The 20,408-nt window shown below is 41.2% G+C and overlaps 1 protein-coding gene across 2 annotated transcripts in view; it reads left to right on the top strand.

Annotated features, from left to right (window-relative positions):
* The window catches only part of DTNBP1 (dystrobrevin binding protein 1), a 168,405-nt gene that overhangs the window by 66,933 nt on the left and 81,064 nt on the right, over nt 1-20,408 (top strand). For both annotated transcript variants that reach the window (XM_024200753.2, XM_024200754.2), the window contains exon 7: nt 9,629-9,651. In XM_024200753.2, coding sequence (XP_024056521.1) covers nt 9,629-9,651 — 23 coding nt within the window. The remainder of the gene's footprint in view (nt 1-9,628; nt 9,652-20,408) is intronic.

A 20,408-nucleotide genomic window follows, 5' to 3' on the forward strand; every position in this document is an offset into this window, starting at 1 on the left:
CTTACATCAAATGTAAGAAAGTGATTATTTTTATTACTTTTGGAATCTGAGTTAAAAGCTACTGCATAACTTTTAAAAGGATATTTGAGTTTCATTGCCAAAAAATTACACATCTCAAATATAGTATGTTAAGTGTGCATTTAGCCTATGAACATTTTATATATATTTTAAGTTAAAAAAACATGAAGCCTACTGAGCGCTTATCAGAAGTAAGGCTACATTTTAGTCACGGGTATTTTTAGTAAAAGTCATGGACAGGACTTGGGCAGTAAACAAAATTTCACGGCCTGTGACATGTCCATGACTTGTACTATAGATCTCTGAGTAAATCTTGGGTGCTCGGGGGGGGGGGGGAAGAGGGGTGGCATGCTGCCTGGGACCACTGCTGCTGCAGTGTGTGTGTGTGTCGCAGGGCTGGCAGGCTCCCTACCTGTGAGGCTCCCTGGAAGCGGTGACATGTCCCTTGGCTCCTAGGCGGAGGTGCAGCCAGGGGGATTCGCATGCTGCCTCTGCCCTGAGTGCCAGCTCTGCAGTTCCCATTTGCTGGGAACCACGGCCAATGGGAGCTGCGGGGATGGTGCCTGCTGGCAGAGACAGAGCGCAGAACCACCTGGACACATCTCCACCTAGGAGCCGAGGGACATGTTGCCGCTTTTGGGGAAACCCCGAGGTAAGCGCCACCCAGAGCAGTCACCCCCTCCTGCACCCCAAGCCCCTGCCCCAGTCCCGAACCCTGTCCCACACCCAAACCCCTGCTGCTGGGGGTGGGGTGGTGGCCCAAGACTACCCTAGCAGCGGCCAGTGCGGCTGGCCTAGGGGCTACCCAAGCTGCTTAGTCGGCCCCCGGGCCAGCCACACTAGCTGCTGCGGAGATCCCGGAAACTCACAGAATCCGTGACCTCTGTGACAGACTCTTAGCCTTAATCAGGAGTATGTCAAGCTTACACTACTGCCACCTTCCAGGTTTCCCTAGATAGGCAAGATGAGCTGTACTTCAGGAATCCATCCAAGGAGAAAGAGACCTTGAGATTAAAGAAAACCTCCAGCTCTCAATGTTTGGCATCTTGGAGATAGGTATTTGAGTTAATTAATTATAGTGAGGGGTGAATAAAGAATCAAATGCTCTTTTCTGCATCCTGTGATGGATATAATAGCAGTTATAGATGAACTAGAGTTGAAATTGAGATCACAACTGTAAATTCTGGAAAAGTGTCAAACTATAGAGTTAAATAAGAATAAATACATGGCTAAGGCCCTGCTTGAATTGCAGGATGATTGTCAAATAATTGCGGCCGAGTTGCAGACAAGAGGTGGAAAATTGCGGAAAAGTAATAATGGACCTTTATTAATGGCGGTATTTGTTTTTAAGAAAAATTTGCTGGAACAATATAACACTCAAGTATTATGTTATGCCTGCTAATACTTTTTGATAACTAGACATTTTGCTGCAACTGTATTACAGTCATTAATGCACGAGACTGACAGCGGGAGCCCTGCCGTGTGTGGGGCTGACAGCAGGAGCTGCAGCTGCTATCAGCTCGGATAAAAGGGGTTCTACTGTACTAATGGGGGGAAAACGTGTGTTGCAAACCTCAAAATGTATGCAAAATTATGGACTGCAAAGGAAGCTAATCAAAATTGCGGTGGAAGCCTAATGTTGCGGGATCCACAATTTCTGTGGTATTGCAAATTAAGTAGGGCCTTATACATGGCCCAATATTTAAAAAAAAAATAAAAATCTACAAGTGTCTTGACAGAAGCTTGAAAAGCTTAAACAGCAAAAATAGGTGAACAATAAGTGACTGGTCACAGAAAAGGACTTTGATATAACAAACCACAGGTGATGCGTAGGTGGGACATGGGGGGGGGGGGGGGAGGGGTCTCGCCCCCCCCCCCCCCCGGCCTCCCGGGGGTGGGGAGGAAGAGGGGCTCCGTCTGTGCCTCTCCTCAGGATGTAACCACTCCACGTGTCTCCCCTGCCCAGTGACCCCTGCGCCTAGCCCAGGGCTGCAGCGCTCTCCCCGTCCCCACATTACCTGTGGGGAGGTGGAGGGGGAAGGGGCTCTCTGTCCTTCTCTTCCTGTGCCTCCAGTCATGTTCGGCTGATCTCCCTGGCAGCCAGGTGGGGAGCAGGATGGAGCCACTTTCACCTGAGAGCCTGGCTGGGAGGCAGTGGTGGCTCGCTCCCTGCTCGGGCTTGTCTGCTGGGGACAGGGGCAAGCGTGGTGGGGGTGGGGGAAGCTTGTGACATGCTACGTTGCATTGAGCTAGCATGCTAAAAATAGCAGCATAGCCGGAGGTAGCTTGTGTGGTGGATCAGGAGAGTATGAATTCAGAGTATGTAGGTGGGTTTGTACTCAGGTGGCTTGCCCAAGCTATGCCCAGCTACACTGCTGTTTTTAGTGGGCTAGCTCAAGCAGAGTTCGTACTTCTGTCTGCCTGAGCTGGGAAGCACACTCTGAGCTGCAGTGTAGCTATACCCATACAAGTGCATTCTTAAGTAATCTTAACATGAGGCATAAATCCGTAGTTCTTTCTCAAAGTAGGTATCTTTAGGTGGGACGTTTCACATAGGGCTGAGGTTTCTCTTCCTATTTAAAAAGTTGTAAGGAGTATGCAATGAGTCTGGCTGAAATTTTTCCTTGGTAGTTTAACCATTCAGTCTTTGAGAGAGGTCAACGATATTGTCTACCTGCATTTTAACCATTAGTCATCAGAACTAGAAGTTTATGTACCAACAGATGCAGACAGAGAAAATTTATGTGCATGCTCATAAACTGGGATGGACTCTTCTCCCATAGAATCTTCTCCATTAGGAGCAATACTTTCCTGTCATATTTTATCCTACAATAGATAAGGGGTTTCTGCACAGCTGCTGACTGAAATCTTCTCAGTTAGTGGCTGCTTATCCACATCCGACAAGTCTGCTGACATCCATCCCAATTTAAGCATTTTTTTAAAAGGTCTCTATCAAATGAATCATTGTCACTGGACAAGGCAGTCCAGCCAGCCCCTGCCCTAGCAGTTGATATCTGGGCCTCTCAGGGTCTCCTAACATATGTTGTAAAAACCGTGGATATAGAAACAATGGTCATTCAGGAAGTATCACGTACTTTTTGACATTCTGATTGTGTCAGCTCCTGCCAAGAGTGCTGTCCCCATCACTTAGACTTCTCTAAGGCATTTGACTTGATACTGCATGGCATCTTGATTAATAAACTAGAACAATCCAAGATTAACATGGCACACATTAAATGGATTTAAAACTGGTTAAATGATAGGTCTCAAGATGTAAGTACAAATGGGGAAGTCATCTAGCAGCTGTATTTCTAGTTGGGTCCTGCAAGGATGAGTTCTTGGCTTTTGCTATTTAATGTTTTTATCAGTGACTTGAAAAAAACTGATACATTTTGCAGATGACACAAAGATTGTTTGTTTGCATCCATCTTACCAAGTTATCCATTGTGCGGATGGCCATATATAAGGGTCATACATTTAGAAACAAAGAACGTAGGCCATACTGACAGATGGGAGACTTTATCCTTTGAAGCAGTGACTCTGAAAAAAGACTTGGGGGTCCTGGTGGATAATCAACTGAACATGAGCTCCTGAGTGCAACTCTGTGGTTAATGTGATATTTGGCTGTATAAGATGGGGAATATTGAGTAATAGATTATATTACCTGTAATTGCCACTGGTACAACTGCTATTGGAATACTGTGCCCCTTCACTTCAAGAAGGATGTTGATAAAATGGAGAGGGTTCTGAAAAGAACTGAGAGAATGATTAAAAGATTGGTAACAAGTCTTTCCCCATAAGGCATAAGGAGCTCAATGTATATAGCTTATCAAAGAGAAGGTTAAGAGTGACTTTCTGTCTATAAATGCCTACATGTAGAACAGTAATTTGATGATAGAGTTCTGCTCTTCAGTCTCTGAGAAAGATATAGTAAGAACCAATGGCTGGAAGTTGAAACTAGACTAATTCAGACTGGATATAAAGCACAAATTTTGATGGACAAACTAGAAGAGTTGCTGGATTAAGTGAGTAATACTTTCAGGTGTTAGACAAAAGGAAGTGTTGCTTCCAAGGAAAGGTAACCTGGATTGCTTGCTGATCAGCCCTATTAGAACCATTATCACCTATTAGCTGCCTCTTCTTTTGGAGAGCAGCAGCATCAGCGCTTCTAATTTTAGGAGCAGCTACTGTGAAAAATAAGAGGAAAAATTCTTTACAAGATGTTTCCTCAGCATAGGTTTATTTCTGTCTATGGAAAATGTTCATTTCCTTTCCTGTTATTGTTTTTTTATTAAATAGTATTACAGGATTCATTGCCTCGGGTAATGTGAGGGTGTGTTTAGCAACGTTCTAAATTCATTTAGAATATTTGGAAACCTTGGTCTGTCGCTTGGTGGCACAGTTGCACTGCTATATGTACATAGGTTTAGGAGGCCTTCTACTTCTGTTTGTTCTCTGACCTTCCCTATAGCAACTGTTTCAGATTTGGTTGAAGCAATTTGCTATTCTTTGTGCAAGAATGAATGCAGCAGTGAGTAATTTGTTTGGAAGACGAAGGAATCATGCTGTATATGTTATAATGAAATGGTGTGTATGGAGGGAGACTCAAGACGTTGATGTTAGTTCATGGATAATAAGCACTTGTGTCTAGATAACTGATATGCATCCGAAGAAGTGGGTTGTAGCCCACGAAAGCTTATGCTCTAATAAATCTGTTAGTCTCTAAGGTGCCACAAGTACTCCTGTTCTTTTTGATAGAATATTGGTGCCATAACATATCCCTCTTCCCACTTCCATGTTCAATATTTATTACCATTAAAGAGTTGCTAATTGCTTGATGGTTCTGGTTATCTTTTTATATTGACCCAAAAATGCAGTTTTATCATGCATTCATTTCTCTGTTTTTCTCCAGCTGTGTTCTTCCTTAAGCAAGATTCAAATTCTTGATTGACACTGAAATTCCTGTGGGCCATCACAAGATGAGCACGCAGAGACTTGTATTATATCCAGATTAGGATACAGTGATGGCACTGGCTTCCTTTACAAATCAAGCTTCAAACATTGCTTTCCTGGGAGAGCAAGCATATTGTTTTAGAGACCCAGAAACTTCTTGATTTGGTATTTTAGAGGGTAAAAGGCTTTGTAATCAACTTTTTCATGTTGGTTTTTCATTTTTTATTTTTCTCTCTGGGCACTGGTCCAAAACCATACTTAACCATGTCTTGATGGAAGGTGCATTCTTACTGATCTGTAGATAGTTTTTTATATAATTGCTTGTAATTGATGGCAGTAGTTCCTGCAAAAGAAGTAATTTACCTGTGGCAATTAAAATGATGATTCCAGTTACTCTGTGAATAAAGCTATATCAACTGGAAATCATTTTTGCTTATATTTGAGATATTTTAAAGGAAAAATTCAAGAAGCATTACTTAATCATCAAATGTTTTGTCCTATTTTTTTTTTAAAAAGTGATCCTTTACTCTGTATTTTATTGATCATTTTGAAGCTTTACTTTTCTGACTTGCCCTCTGTTACTGTGTAACTTAGGAAACCTAATTTAGTAATATAATATCACTAGTACATGAATAAATAATCTGAGTTCCTACTGCTGAATCAGTTTTTTCTTTCTCCTCCCCATCACTTATGTTGGAAGAGCAAGAGGGAAAGTAATATAATGTGGAAAAGGAAGCCCCTCCCACAGGTTTCCAAACATCAGTGATATCACAGAGCCTTATCGGAAGTATGCTCTGATTTTCAAATAGCTCTCTTAATTGTTTTAAAAAAATACTATTAAGATGTTTTTATTAGTAAAAACCAAAATACAGAGTTAAAGCTTACTCATCATTAGGACCCTACCAAATTCACGGCCATGAAAAACGCCTCATGGACCGTGAAATCTGGTCTTTTGTATGCTTTTACCCTATACTATACAGATTTCACGGGGGGAGACCAGTGTTTTTCAAATTGGGGGTCCTGCCCAAAAGAGTTGCAGGGGGGATCATAAGGTTATATTAGGGGGGTTGCGGTATCTCCGCACTTACTTCTGCGCTGCCTTCAGAGCTCGGCGTCTGGAGAACGACAGATGGCCGGGCACCCAGCTCTGCAGGCAGCGCAGAAGAAAGGGTGACAATACCGTAACATGCCATCGTTACGTCAGTGTTGCTGAAATCATGACATTTACTATTTTTAAAATCCTATGCCCGTGAATTTGGTAGGGCCCTACCCATCACATACTAGCCTCAGATAAGCTTACTACACAGAATAAAAAATACCTATGCTGCCACAGTCCGGCAATTTAAAGGAATAACACTTGTAGGCTGTATCTAACTGTGACATTGTCAAACAATTTTTATATTGCTGTAGCACCCAAAATGTGCAATATTCTTGTCTCAGATATCGCTTTATTAACATCTTAAAATTGTAACTTATTATTTGGGCTGGTCAAATAGGAAAATATTTGAATATATTCATTGAATATCACTGGTATTGAATAATATATTTGTCAAATAGTATTTGACTAGCTGCAGAGCATATCAAAAAGTATTTGTCAAATTATCCTATGAATATAGGTGAAATTAGTCTGAAATACTGACTGAATAATATTTTGCAGGCCCTACTTACTTCATCTCTTCTTATGCCACCTTTCCCTTTCTGATTTCATTTAACATATTTTTTTTTCCCTATAATAGCTCATGGTACTTTTTTTCCAGAATTGTCTTTAGTGTCTGTTTGCTTTTTTTCCTTTTATTTGTTTCCCTATGTTATCCACCTAATCTCAAGATTTTTGTCGTCTTTCTTCTCGCTACTTCCAACCCGTCCCCTGCAAAAAAAATTCCATATGCAACCCATCACTTTGTCTCTTGCTCTCTTGTCTGCCTTGCATGCAAGGGTTGGAAAGTTACTAGATACCCAACATCTAGAGAGTTTAAACTTACTAGCTGATGATTGATTTTGAACACTGGGGCAGGTAGTGAATGGGCACTATACAAGGGCATTGCCCTGGGAAGAAGCCAGCTTTCCCCTGCCCCACATAAGCTTACTACCACAACTTTGCTTCAGGCTCCAAATTTATCATACACCTATTACGTGGAGCTGGATATGGACACATTGAGTACTCACTCTGTAGAGTAAATATAAAATTAGAGAATTAAAGTTAGCTTAAGTTTGGTTAAGGAAATCTTTTGTAAAGAAAGGCCTTGAAAGTAATGACTTCTAAGGCCAGAAGGAATGAAGTAGGGTGGATGTCTGGTTCAAAGAATAACTAATGAAATAAAGGGAAGTTTCTAAAAAGAAGGCCTCTGACCAATAGGGGTAACTGCAGAGGGTTTTCATTATGACAAAGAGAATCTGTCTTTAAAATGAGCCAACCTGGCTCTTCCCACCCCATATACCAATGTTATCTCAAAAATTAGGGCCTACGTAAACCAAGGTGCAAAGGAGAAACTATTGGTCAGTGTGGCGGGCCTGGCACCACAGCGCCCCTTGTGGCAGGGGTGGGATGTGGTGTCGGCACCTCGCCACTCAAGTTCCAGCGCCCATCTCTCTGTGGGCGGCCTAGTGGCCTCCTTCCACACAATCACCCCTGGCCGGCGAGGTAGTGTGGCCTATCGGCCAGAGTCCGTGTACCTTGCCCCAAGTACCGAGGTGGTGTGGCCCAATGACCAGAGTCCACATAAATTGCTCCCTGCATGGGAGCAGTGCGGCCTAATGGCCGGAGTCTATACAGTCCCCCTCGCAAGCGGGGTAGGGTGGCCTAGCAGCCGGAGTCTATACAATCCCCCTCGCAAGTGGGGTCATACGGCCTAGCGGCCGGAGTCTATACAATCCCCCTTGCAAGCGGGGTATTGCGGCCTACCGGCAGGAGTCCATACAATCCCTTCACGGTTCAGGGGTGAGGTGGTAGGGGGACCCGGGCCTGCCCTCTCCACCGGGTCCCGACCCAGGGCCCTGGTAGTGGCAAGCTCCCCTTGCCACCCGCTCGGCGGGGATCCGCCCGCAACACGCCGAGCGCCTATGCGGCTCAAACGCCATTTGCCTCTAAAGTTCCCCTGGGTCACTTCCTACCATAAATGCCAGGTTCTCTGCTGCGGGGGGTTCTCCGATCCGTCCTCCGACTGTGACATCCTCTGTCGGGGTATCAGGGAGTGTCCCGGCTTGGCTGGCTTCCGCATCCTGGCGTGCAGGCTCTCCCTCCTCAGGAGCTAGCAGCGTGCCTCCTTCTCTGGCGGTCAGCCCAGACTGAGCTGTTCTGCAAGCTTTTATACCCGTTCTCCAGTTGGAGCATGCCCAGCAGAGCTTCCGGGGCATGGCTTCCTCTGCTAGGAAAGAAGGGTTAACCCCTGCGGTACCAGTGCAGGGCCACTCTGCCCCATCACAGTCAGCAAGAAGGAGGGGAAAAGATGAGGAGAAATGGCCTTGGGGAGAAAGGAGATTATAAATCTTACCTGGATTGAGACGGGAAATGAGCATGAAGTGTTTCAAATTGGTTTTTAGCTGAAGTCAGTAATTGGCAGTGACATCACTTGTTTGTTAAAGGGTATAAAAACGTAAACCCTTAAAGGATTCGTTGCTAATATATGCCTGACCATGTTGGAGCTGACTAATATGGGTCTTACAAGTGGGCTAAGCCCCAGGGTGTGAAGTATCTTGATCAAATGCTTAAAAAATGTTTTGTTACTGTTTTGATGTAGTAAATTGCTGCTTGTTTAGGCTTTTTAGGCATGTTTAGAGCAATTGTATAAATACCATTTGGCCTTTGAATGTAATAAAGGAATTTATGGTTCAATTAATGTTGTAATACCCTGCATAAATAATAATTCTAAGACACAACCCCTTTAATTCCCCCCTCCCCCACCAGTTGCTAGAAGGAAGAAAAAATGTTAAATTATTCTTACTCACCTCTCACTGTAATGCCTTCAGGCAGAAAGGGAAGTGCATGTGTATGAAGGGATGAATGGGTGTATCTGCTGTTCTACATGTCTTCCTTCCTTCAGGTTGCAGAGTTGTGTGGTGTCACTATTCCTTCCATATTTTTGAATCCTCCCCCTCCAGTAAATAACTCCAAAATCAGCTTTCTCAAGCAGCACAGTGAAGTTTACCAGATTTGTGTATATTTCACTGCTAACCATAGAGTTTTGAATGTCAGTCCTGAAAACTGACAAGACAGTAGTCAGTTTTCATTCGGCTACAGCTTGGCAAAGCTCTGAGAAGCAGCAGGGATGTCTTAGTGTCTGTCAGTGGACCTAAGAAGCCTTCATTTATTATTTGATTATATTAAGTTCATATTCATGTTATCGTTGCAACCAGAAGATCTAGAAACAGTGAGAATAGATATAAATATGTAATATATATTTGTAATATGTGGTAGCTCAGTTCTAAAGAAGTTGATATCAGTTATTTGCTCCAGGAAAGCAATTTTTCAAGCTCTGTATGTGCAGCTAGAAGTTTCCAGTAACCAAGTTTCTAAAAATGTCACAATACTCAAATCCTTCATTTCACCTTTTCATGCATTTTAAACCATTGCAAATCTTCATAGATAATCCCAGTTGCATTTATGGAACATATCTGTTTTTAATCTGAGACTTCCTATTCTGTTTTCTCTCTCCTGCAGGAAAGAACTTGAAACCTTCAAAGGTAACTTCTTTTTAATTCTACACTTTAGAATTGCTGCGATTTTCTCAATGTTTATTGTATTAATGGTGAAAATGGTAAAGGGCTTTTATTTTGCATTGGATAATGTTGTTCATCTTATGCCACAAACACAGTGTTTTGTTACTCTGTCACTATCTGTTTCTGCTACTGACATCTTTAGGATAATAGTAAATGCTGTAGAAACACAGATGGGACTTTCTTCTATGGGTATTGTGAGGGAAATACTAAATTTGAAAGATCCTATACCTAGTCTAACACTCTCCTGGAGGGTTATCTAGAAGTGAAAGACATTAGGTCATAGGGTAGTTACTATGTCTTTTTCAACTTGTATTGGTTTTTGACATGTACCATGGACACTATCTAGAAACAGCTATGCAGAAGTCTGATAGTTTTCACTGTATTACGCTATATCAGAGAGAAGAATTTTTTGTTTGTTTGTTGACAGCTTATTTTTTCTCCCTTACTCTCCAGTTGGGTTTGTTTTAAAGCAAGAATGTACTATATACATTCAGTCAGTCCAACATAATACAAAGGGGTTGGGAACTTTACATAGTATGACAGGTGTTTTGCCACTATAGTGAGTTGGCAGAGGATTTTGGTGTTTATGGTTTTAGTAAACCTTGCATTTAAATTTATAATTTGCTACTTAAGAATTTTAAATGTGTGGTCAGTTTAAAAGTTAGCTGTACCCTTTTGATCTAGGTAAAACACAAGTGTGAGTTGATATTTTCCATCTCATGTATATTATAAACCATTAGTGAAGTTTGATTCACGCATGTTAGCTTGTGCAATTTAAAATATGGCTGAAAATTTCTACAGAATGCACTATCTTTGCCTGTTTGGTTCATTAACTTATTTTATTATTATTATAATGCTAAAAAAAGAAAAACAATCAAGTTAACATTACCAGACAACAAGTGACACAGATTATGTAAAGTGTCACCTTTGTCTGCAGCTCTGCACTACAATTCTTTTCATTGGTTTGACAGCCTTAAAGCACAGACTCACTCAGTAGATAGCCAGACAATGCAAAGTTGATTCTGTTCCAAGGCAGTGCAGTTCGTTTTATGATACTAAGTTTTCCTTCATAGACTGAAAAACACAATCCTCTTTATTTGTATTGATACCTTAGTGACTTCTGGAGTCAGTTTGTGAACATCAAGAGTTGCCTGTAGCTGCTTGCTTAGCTTGGCCATGTGGTCTCTGGAGGTCTCTGGTGCTTTCAGGTGCATAGAGTGCAAATGATTTAACTGACTGAATTGTGAGAGATTCATATTTACACTTGCATTTATTACATTACTATTCAGACTAGTTTGCCATATGGACCTAATGAAAAGGCAGATGCAGACACAACAAATGAACTTTGAATAATTTTTCATTTTGATACAAAGAGGCATGATTCTTAATTATTTTTCTTAGTTAATGTTTACTGTAGATAATGAAAAACAAATTTTTACTTGAAGAGCTAGTACAGCTAGATTAATTTTGATTATGTAATTGGAATAGCAAAAAGTGTCTTTATCCCTCATTCAGGCTATGGAAAACAGGCAAGATCAGCTTCTGTTATGTCTTCAACAGCTGTAAATGCCTTTTGGCAAACTTTATGTAATCTTTCTGTCTATATCAGTATAGGTATTATTCCCTTATTTTATTTTGAGGCATACCAGCAGTACGAGTGATATTGTACTTTGTATCCTTTGTGTAATGATTTTCATGAGTATATAGTTTGTTCTAGGCAAGGGGTAAGAACTTATTTTCAAACCAACTCTAACATGCCCATATAAAACAGAATATCATGGAGGAAAGAATACTGAATTCCAGAAGGTTGTAAGCTTTTTTCCCAGTGACTTACTGTGCAGCCCTGGACACATCACCTTATCTCTTTGCTTTCCCATCTGTAAAATAGAGTTACTTTGATGATCAGTTTGTAAAACGAACTTTATCTTTTGAAAGTGGTGGTATATAAATTATGTAAATTATATTTTTCAGCAATAAAATAAACCCTGAACTAACTCAAATATAACCAGGGGTGAAATATTTTTTCTTCCAATATGTGTCAGTGTCGATCCCACTGTAGGTGGATGTGTGCCTACTGTGAAAAATTGGATTTGTTTTGGGTAAGTGTCTGTTGGACTATGCATGTGCTCTGTACCTTCTTGCGCCCTCTTATGTGAGGGCATAAAAGATGGAGCGGCCGTAGCCTTCCCTCAGTTTCCTCTTATTGAATTGAGATGCAACCTGGCAAATGTTCGACCACTATTTTTCTTGAGCTTCAAACTCACCTTCCACACTAGTTTTTTTTTTTTTTTTTTTTTTTTTAGTAATTTTTTTTTTTTTTTTTTTTTTTGGCCATTTTTAAATTTGGCATTTAAAAAAAAGGGGGGGGGGGGCAAGAGACAACAGATAAGACTCCCTTCTACCTTCTTCCCCCTTGCCTTCCAGGTTTAAGGCCTGCCTGACATGCAACATGCTCATCCCCCTTGTCAAGAGGCATAGTTGATGCCTTTTCGGTCTAGGGAAAGTCATTTTCATTATAATTCTGAGATGTGTAAACCTTCTCATCGAGAACTCACAAGGCAAGGGACATGCAGATCAAACTACACCTGCTCGAGAAATCAATGCACATCATTTCAGACTTGGAAGAGACATCAACCTCCAAGGAATCCCAGGAATCTTCCTTAGCAAGTGTTCCTTTAGGCAGATACCACTGGAGTCCAATGAGAGGGAAGGCAGGGAAGAAAACCCCATCAAAATAAAGGGATACTTTGAGGAAATCAAGGGAGGCAAAATGTACCTCCCTTTCGAGGGGTTGGAGCTGTTCAACTCAAGGGCTGATGAAGCACTCTATTCCATAAAGGACTTGAGGGGCCACCCTGAGATCCCTAGGGATCTATACATTGTCCTCCTACAAGAAGTCCTATAAATATCAGCCCCAAAAGAGCTAATGGGTACATCATTACTCTCAGAGCACAACCAGATTGCCATCAATGAGAACCGTCACAATATCAGAGGAGATGTCCTTCATCTACCTCCTGTGTCACAAACACTGCCCCATCAGCCAGACAGCAGATTTGACTGGAATGGCAGGAGCCACATCAGAGCCAATCAGGAGCCAGCAGCTACCATTGGAAGCCACCTTGTCCTGTTCCATTGGATGTGATCTGATATCACCTTGGAAAAATGGATGTTGGATAGAGTCACCTATCATTATCTCTTCCCTGTCCCTGTTCAGGGACTCTTTTCACACAAAGTCTGTTACAAAAAGAAGTGGCTTCATTGTTTCATCTAAGAGTTGTAAAGGGTTCCACAGGAATACAGGTGAAGAGATTTCTACTCATGGTACTTCCTTATCCCAAAGAAAAAAGGGGGTCTTCTTCCTATCCTAGACCAGAGGAGACTAAACAAATATATGCACCACTTCAGATTCAGGATGGCAGCACTTGTCTCCATTATTCTATCTCTTCAGGCTCAAGACTGGTTTGTAGCTTTCGACTTGCAGGATGCATATTTTCATATAGTGGTCCACATAGCCCGTGGGACGTATTTGCAATTTGTGGTGGGATCCAATCGCTTTCCGTACAAGGTATTGCCATTCGGATTCTCACGGTCACCGAGGGTCTCCAGGAAATGCCACACAGGGATAGTATCGGTGTAGCCATGTTAGTCTATCTACAAAAACAAGAAGGAGTCTGGTGGCACCTTCGCCTGTTAGTCTTTAAGGTGCCACCAGACTCCTTGTTGTTTTTTTACAAGGATAGTAGTGCACCTGAGGAGACAACGCATTCACATCTACCTCTACTTGAGTGACTGGCTGATCAGGGGCAGGTCACAATGGAGATGTCAGTGAGCTAGGACAGCACTCTGTTCCTATTTACCTGACTAGGCCCCTCAGTGAATTATAAAAATGTACTTACCCCATTTCAGATGGTGAAGTTCAGAAGAATCTGGATTGACTCCAGATCAAAAAGAGCATATCTCCCTAATGACAGATTCCAGGTACAAGGACTCTTACTTCTGTTGACATCAGAGCTACCTATAATGGTATGAACATACTTTACAGTCTAGCGTGACCTAACATATTGACATATACGTACATGATGTCACTTGCTAGACTTTATCTGTGGCCTCTTCAACTCTGGCTCAGAATCAATTCTCTGGTAAACACAGTAGACAGAAGATCCTAGTACCAAGTCACATCACTGCTGAACTGATTTGGTGGTTAGAACCCCCACACATGCATAAAGGAATTCCCTTTTTTCACTTCCCTTCCTGACAAAGACACTAATCATAGATGTGTCAGGGACAAGTTGGGGAGGTCACTTGGACTATCTGCATATCCAAGGAACCTGGTCTCCAAGCTACGTGAAGCTACACATTAATGTCCAAGAGCTTGTAGCCATCAGAGTTACCAGTATGTTGTTCCTATCTGTTCTCCAAAACTTGATAATGTAGATGTTCCTGGACTACACGACAGTCATGCACTACATAAGAAAGGGGGTGTCTGTTCCTTGCCCCTCTGCCTGGGAGCCATTATGGAATTTGGTGCCATCAGAATGGGGTGACATCGATGGCCCTTCATTTCACTCGAGTAAGCAACAATTTAGCAGACTTCCTGAGCAGATGGTCAATGACCAATCACGAATGGTCCTTGCAGTCACATTCCATCAGTGTGAATCCCCCTCAGTAGACTTGTTTGGCACTGAGGACAATCCAAAAATGTCAGAACTTTTGTTCCAGAGGAGGTCTGAGTCCACGGTTGCTACCAAATGCTTTCTTCCTACAATGGAACAAAAGTTTGCTGTACGCCTTCCTGCCAATTTCCCTGTTTCCCAGGATGATTTCCAAAATAAATAGAGACAAAGCCGTGGTCATTCTGGTGGCTTTGTAGTGGCAGAGATCACTGTGGCTGATGGATGTACTACAGAGGTCTATTTAGCCCCCTATCCAGTTCCCAGTCTGGTTGGATGAGATCTCAACATTACTACCAGATACTCTATCCAGATCCAAAGTCACTCCACCTTTTAGTGTAACTGTAGGGTGGCTAAGTGCAATGGACAAGAACTGCTCCTTACAGCTCTAGAAAATACTGATACAAAGCAGGAAAATGTCTACCAGAAGAATGCACTCTTCAGAGTGTAAATGGCTTTCAATATGGGCAGCCCACTAAAGCCGTGGTCCAGTCCAAGCCTCAATATCAAAGATTCTGGACAAACTCTACAGCACTTCAAACAGGCCATTTTTTTTGCCCAGCTCTATATTAAAATATATGTCTCCAGCAATTTCATCTGATCACCTGCCTTTGTAGTCTTGCTCAGTCTTTTCTCACTGCATGGTATAGATGTTTCTTAAAGGGCTCCTACATATTTACCCACAAGACTCTTCCTGCCATGGGCCTCAGTAGAGCCCTTCTGAGATTCATCAAGCCCCTCTTTCAGAATGCTCCTTGCACCACTTCACTCTGAAGACAAACTTCCTAGAGCTTTTCTACACAGAGAATTAGTGCGTGACAAGCAAGGGTCTGAATCTACAGCATACTACCTTGCAGTGCACAAGCTGGCCATGTGGACATGCTGCTGCACACTAAAAGTTCTATAGTGCGAGTATGTCAAAGCGTGCTGTGGAACTTTTAGTGCATGTTAGTAGGGTCCACACAGCCAATTAGTGTACGGCAAGCTAGTGACTGTAGATTCACATCCTGCTTGCTGTGTTCTAACTGTGTTGACAAGCCACTAGTCATGGTCGCTTCAGCCAGAAGAATCAGTGAGTGAGCTTCAGATGCTTTTGGCCAAACCTCCATAATCAACAATCCATAGGACCAAGGTGGTGCCAAGACCTCACCCAAAATTCATCCACAAAATGGTTCCAGTAGTTCATCTGAACCAAACCATCAACCTACTTGTCGTCTTCCCAAAACCACATTTGACATTGGGAGAAAATAAATTATACACGCAATAGGTATATCCAGGACTCTGCTTTATTATATTGACAGGTCTTCTTTGGAGACTATCTTGATGCTGAGAAGACAATGCTGAATGTGCCCTTGTGCATTCCTAACAGGGCCTGGGACCAAGCTTTGTACATTGCTTTTGCACTAAAGCCTCTGATAAGCTTTAGAGGTACTACTTTGGGTGCTTACCATTGACTTTCAGCATCACTGCACCTTTTTATATTGATGGCCCCAGGTGCTTGACAATTGAATTGGTTGACTGGGCACTAATAGTTCTCTTCAATGTACAGGAATTTGAGGCAGCTCTCTAAGGTTTTTCTCTGGGTCATGGCAGTGAAGGAAAGAGGTATAAACTATCTTTCCATACTGTGCCCTTCATACAGACACTTTGTACAGTGCACTCCAGTTATAAGAATTACTGATAAGAATCAACCGCATATAGCGATCAAAACCCCTGGGACAAAATCATTCCTATACTAACCTATGCTCCTCTTGTAAGAATCAGCCACTTATAAGACTCAAATAGTCTAGGACGAATGTGATTCTTATAAAAGGAATGCACTGTATTTGTTTGTTTGTTTTTAAATGGGCAGTGTAGCCACAATTTACAGGGGTTTGAAAGCTTTTTGACATTGTTTGCTATTTTCAGACCAAAATAATCCAGAAGACAAAATGTATCTGCAGTAGTGGTTTATGAAGAAAGAGAGGGACATCCCAACTGGGTGTCAATTGTCAGAACTCAATTGTAACTATGTGAGGTACAAGAAAGGTGTTTTTTTTTATTGGGTGGGGTGGGAGGGTGTCAAATGATAAAAATGTTAAGCTAGGTAAACAAAGACCAAAAACTGACAGAAGTTGATATGGGGCACCACTAGTAAATCTGAGGATTTTGTTTTAGCAGTCAAAGAATTGAGGAGCAGTTGAGAGCTATATCCCTGTCTAGAGCATATTGGGTATGAGTGAAAGTGCATACCTACCCAAGTTGATACTGCTTGCTAAAGATTACAAGCTCATGGAGTTTCCTTTAATAATAACAGAGATATCCATCTCCTAGAACTGGAAGGGACCTTGAAAAGTCATCGAGTCCAGCCCCCTGCCTTCACCAGCAGGACCAAGTACTGATTTTGCCCCAGATCCCTAAGTGGCCCCCTCAAGGATTGAACTCGTAACCCTGGGTTTAGCAAGCCAATGCTCAAACCACTGAGCTATCCCTCCCCCCACTTCTAAGAGTGGGGAGATAATTGTTGAAAAAGAACACAGTAACTTAAAAGGTTTTTAAGCTCTGTATTTATGCTTTTTAGTAACAATTTGCTCTTGTTTTTGTGTGTGCTTCTGATACCTGTAAATGAACAACATTTATATTTAAAAACAAGATTTAATTTTCCCTAGAAAATAAACTGGTAAGAGATGATGAAAATACTCGACACAATTCATTGTAAATGCTGATGGCTTCTTGAAAGTTTGTACTAAAACTGGGGCCTAATTTTTCTACCGATACTCAAACTAACTTGCCACCAAAAGGTCACGAGAGGTAATCAATGTACCATTTTAAATAGTCTGTCCAAAAAAATTATTTAAATATATTCTGACATAGTTACATAACATTTATTGCTTGCTTGTATAATGATGGCATGTGAAGAGAGAATGCATCAAGTGTGATGTCATACAATGTAATGTGTCATCCCTGCCCACCCCCACCAAAAAAAAAAAAAACTCTGTGGGTTGGATCAGAACTGGCAGGAGTCTGGTTTGTAAGTTACATAAATTAATTCCAGCTTGGCATGTTGTAACAGGGTGACTTTTCATTGATCTTGCATGCATTTATACACTGACTTTTTTCAATGCATGTGTATAGTTTCTGATTACATTAATCGAAGAGTTCTCATGAAAAGGAGAACAGACACTTAAGTTTGGACTGGTCCTTAACTATATATAGCTATATTCTTCATAATTGTTCATATCCTTATCTTCATTTTGCTCATTGTTAATTTAGAAAGGGTACTGGCCCACAGATAGGTGTTTCACTTTTTGTATAAAACAAGTTAGTGGAATATTAATATTGTAAATACAAATTCAGACGGAATCTAGAAAAGTCAAGGTATTCATGAAAATCAGTGTTTCTTAGATATTTTATTGGAGGAAAGGAATACAACCATATTGCACATTTTCAAGGAGAAACAGTGCAGTTCTTGAAGCATCGTGTTAGTGCCTGTATGAATTGTACAGAATTGACCGTTTTTTACAAGAAGTAAACTTGTGCCTCTAGGAATTCAGGTAGGCTGTATTCAGAGGGTCAAAGCAGCCAAGGACAGGAAATATAAATTCAACGTGCAAACTGATGTGACTGCATGTTTACGAAGAAAAAAACAGTAGTTACCTGTTGGCAAGAATAAGAGAACAGGAATCCAGTTCATGAAGCAACAGATGGAACAAGCCTCACTGCTGTCTCAAAACTATTTTTAAAACTGCACCCTTCCAGAGCTGTATGAAAATGCCGTGGTTGTCTAGAAGTGAGTACTTGAAAGCAGTGAATCTCTACATGCTTATGCTCAGGAACCTATTTCTAAATACCCTTCTGTTAAGTTCATTAAGTAAGGAAGAATATAAACATTATGAAAATCCTACTCAGTAAACATTCTTATAGCCAAGATAGAGTTTAATCAGAACAATACATTCTTATTTTTTCATCAAAGTACTGAGCAACAATTCATTAATCTGATACAGATTTTCCATAGTTTACCAGATGTCATAACGAAGGGATTTGAACTACGTTTTGATTTTTTTTATTATTATTATTTTTTTTTTTTTTTGCGATATTGAAAAGTCAATTGAATCCACTAGCATTTCCAACTTATTTACGGTATTACCTTCAAATAAATGAAGCGGGTGTACAGTAATACCATATAATTTGTCAGAAACTGTGATGGGGGTGATTGTGCCTAGTGGTCGGAGCTGTGGCAGTTGGGCCTAGGGGTCAGAGTCGGAATCAGGAGTCCAGAGCAGAATTGGAGCATGACTAAGAACAAGGAGGGAGCAAGAGCAAAGTTGGAGCTGGCTAAGGCTTGGGGAGTCTGTTGCCAGTGTCAGGCAGGAGAGTGTTCCAAGCCCTGGAATGACGTTGAGCAGACTGAGTTGCTGTTCCTCCTGTGGTGCTTATATACCTGTCCTGAGAGTCAGCAGATTAGTTCCTGGCTTGTGAATTGGCTGGACTCTATCATAGGAGTGACTCATCACCTTACATAATTGCCTTTTAAAATGTGAACCAACTGAAACACTGACTTTTTCCTTATCTTTATTCTTACTGGTATTAAACAGTGTATATTCATTTGGCTGGAAGAGTGGCTTTTTTCCCTTTATTTCTGGGGATTCCTGTGTACTGTCCCTAAAACACATTCTAGCTTTCCTCTTTCCACCCTCCCAGACCCTGTGTCACAGCAGCCCTGCTAGTCACTAAAAGGGCTCAAAAAGATTCCAAGCATTAAGGTTAATAAATCTTTTAAACCAGTTTATTCAAGTTAGCTATATATTTTTATATTTTGACTAGAATGTTTGCAGCCATTTCTGAGACACAGAAGCATTGTTACTGATATTGACTTGAGGGAATGTGGGGAAAATAATCATTGCTCTAGAAAGCACAAATCCATTATAGTCATTGCCAATGGCTTTTTGCATCATTCAGCTGCAGTGAAACCTGGTATTCATTGAATCTTCTCTGGCAGTAGGAAATAATTAATAGATGGTGTTTGTTTGCTTTTAAAAGCTTTTAACAAAGCACCCACGTGCCTGCATGCATTAATACTCTCAACCTACTGTGTCTGCTGCCAAGGAGGTGTGTGGGTGTAAGGCACACTGGCTAACTTAACTACAATGATCCTTTCATAATCCAGGATCCCATTACTGGTAGATCTAAAAGAACTTCTCAGATAGTAGCATGCTATGTTTAATAAGATACATTGTTTACATCATAATCTGGCCCTTCTGCTTGTAAGTAAGAAACAAAAAGGTGACTGAGAAGAGTGCACATCACAAAGTGAAGTAGATAGCACTCAAGAAAAGAAGGAAAATAAGAGGGAAAAGTCTAGCTGTTTTATATGGGCTAATTCTTAACAGTTCTGATTCATGAAGATCAGATGTTGCAAAATATTTGGTCATTGTACCACCTGGAAATTTCACATAATTTTATAAAATGTTTTCTTCAGCCATTAAAGGCATAACTTTCAGAGGTGCTGAACATATGCCACTCCCAGTGATTATGAATTTCCCCTATGAATGACAATGAATAGTCATTAGGCCAGGGAGAAGGACGATGACTTTCTGGCCTGGTGGTTAGAATACTCAGCTAGGATTTGGGAGACCCAAATTCAAGCCCCTGACTCCAGTGACAATTTATTTATAAAAAGTGGAACAGCTTCAGCAGGAGCTATTAAGACCCAGGCCAGATTATCCCATAGCCAGTGTCCAGGGCACACTCCTGCAACGTGGGAGATCAAACTTCACATCCATCCCTTTTCCACATTAGGTAGTGGGGGTATAGAACCCAGGTCTCACATTTCAGGAGTTAAATGATATAAAGAGAGTGAGTACCACTTTCCCCTCTAGCTGTTTTGTGAATGTAGTCCAAAAAATTGAATTGTTTTGGAAATGTTGAATCAAACTGTTCAGATTCAGTATTTGCTAAACATTTTGATTTTTCGGTTCAGTTGAAACTGTTGGTGAACTCAACAGAAATTCACTAATGCTTTCAGGTTGACCAAAACAGTATTTTTTGGCTAATGTTTATTTAGGTCTATTC

The sequence above is a fragment of the Terrapene carolina genome, unplaced genomic scaffold, assembly GCF_002925995.2.
Source record: "Terrapene carolina triunguis isolate 2854851 unplaced genomic scaffold, T_m_triunguis-2.0 Scaffold58, whole genome shotgun sequence".
Classification (NCBI taxonomy): domain Eukaryota; kingdom Metazoa; phylum Chordata; order Testudines; family Emydidae; genus Terrapene; species Terrapene triunguis.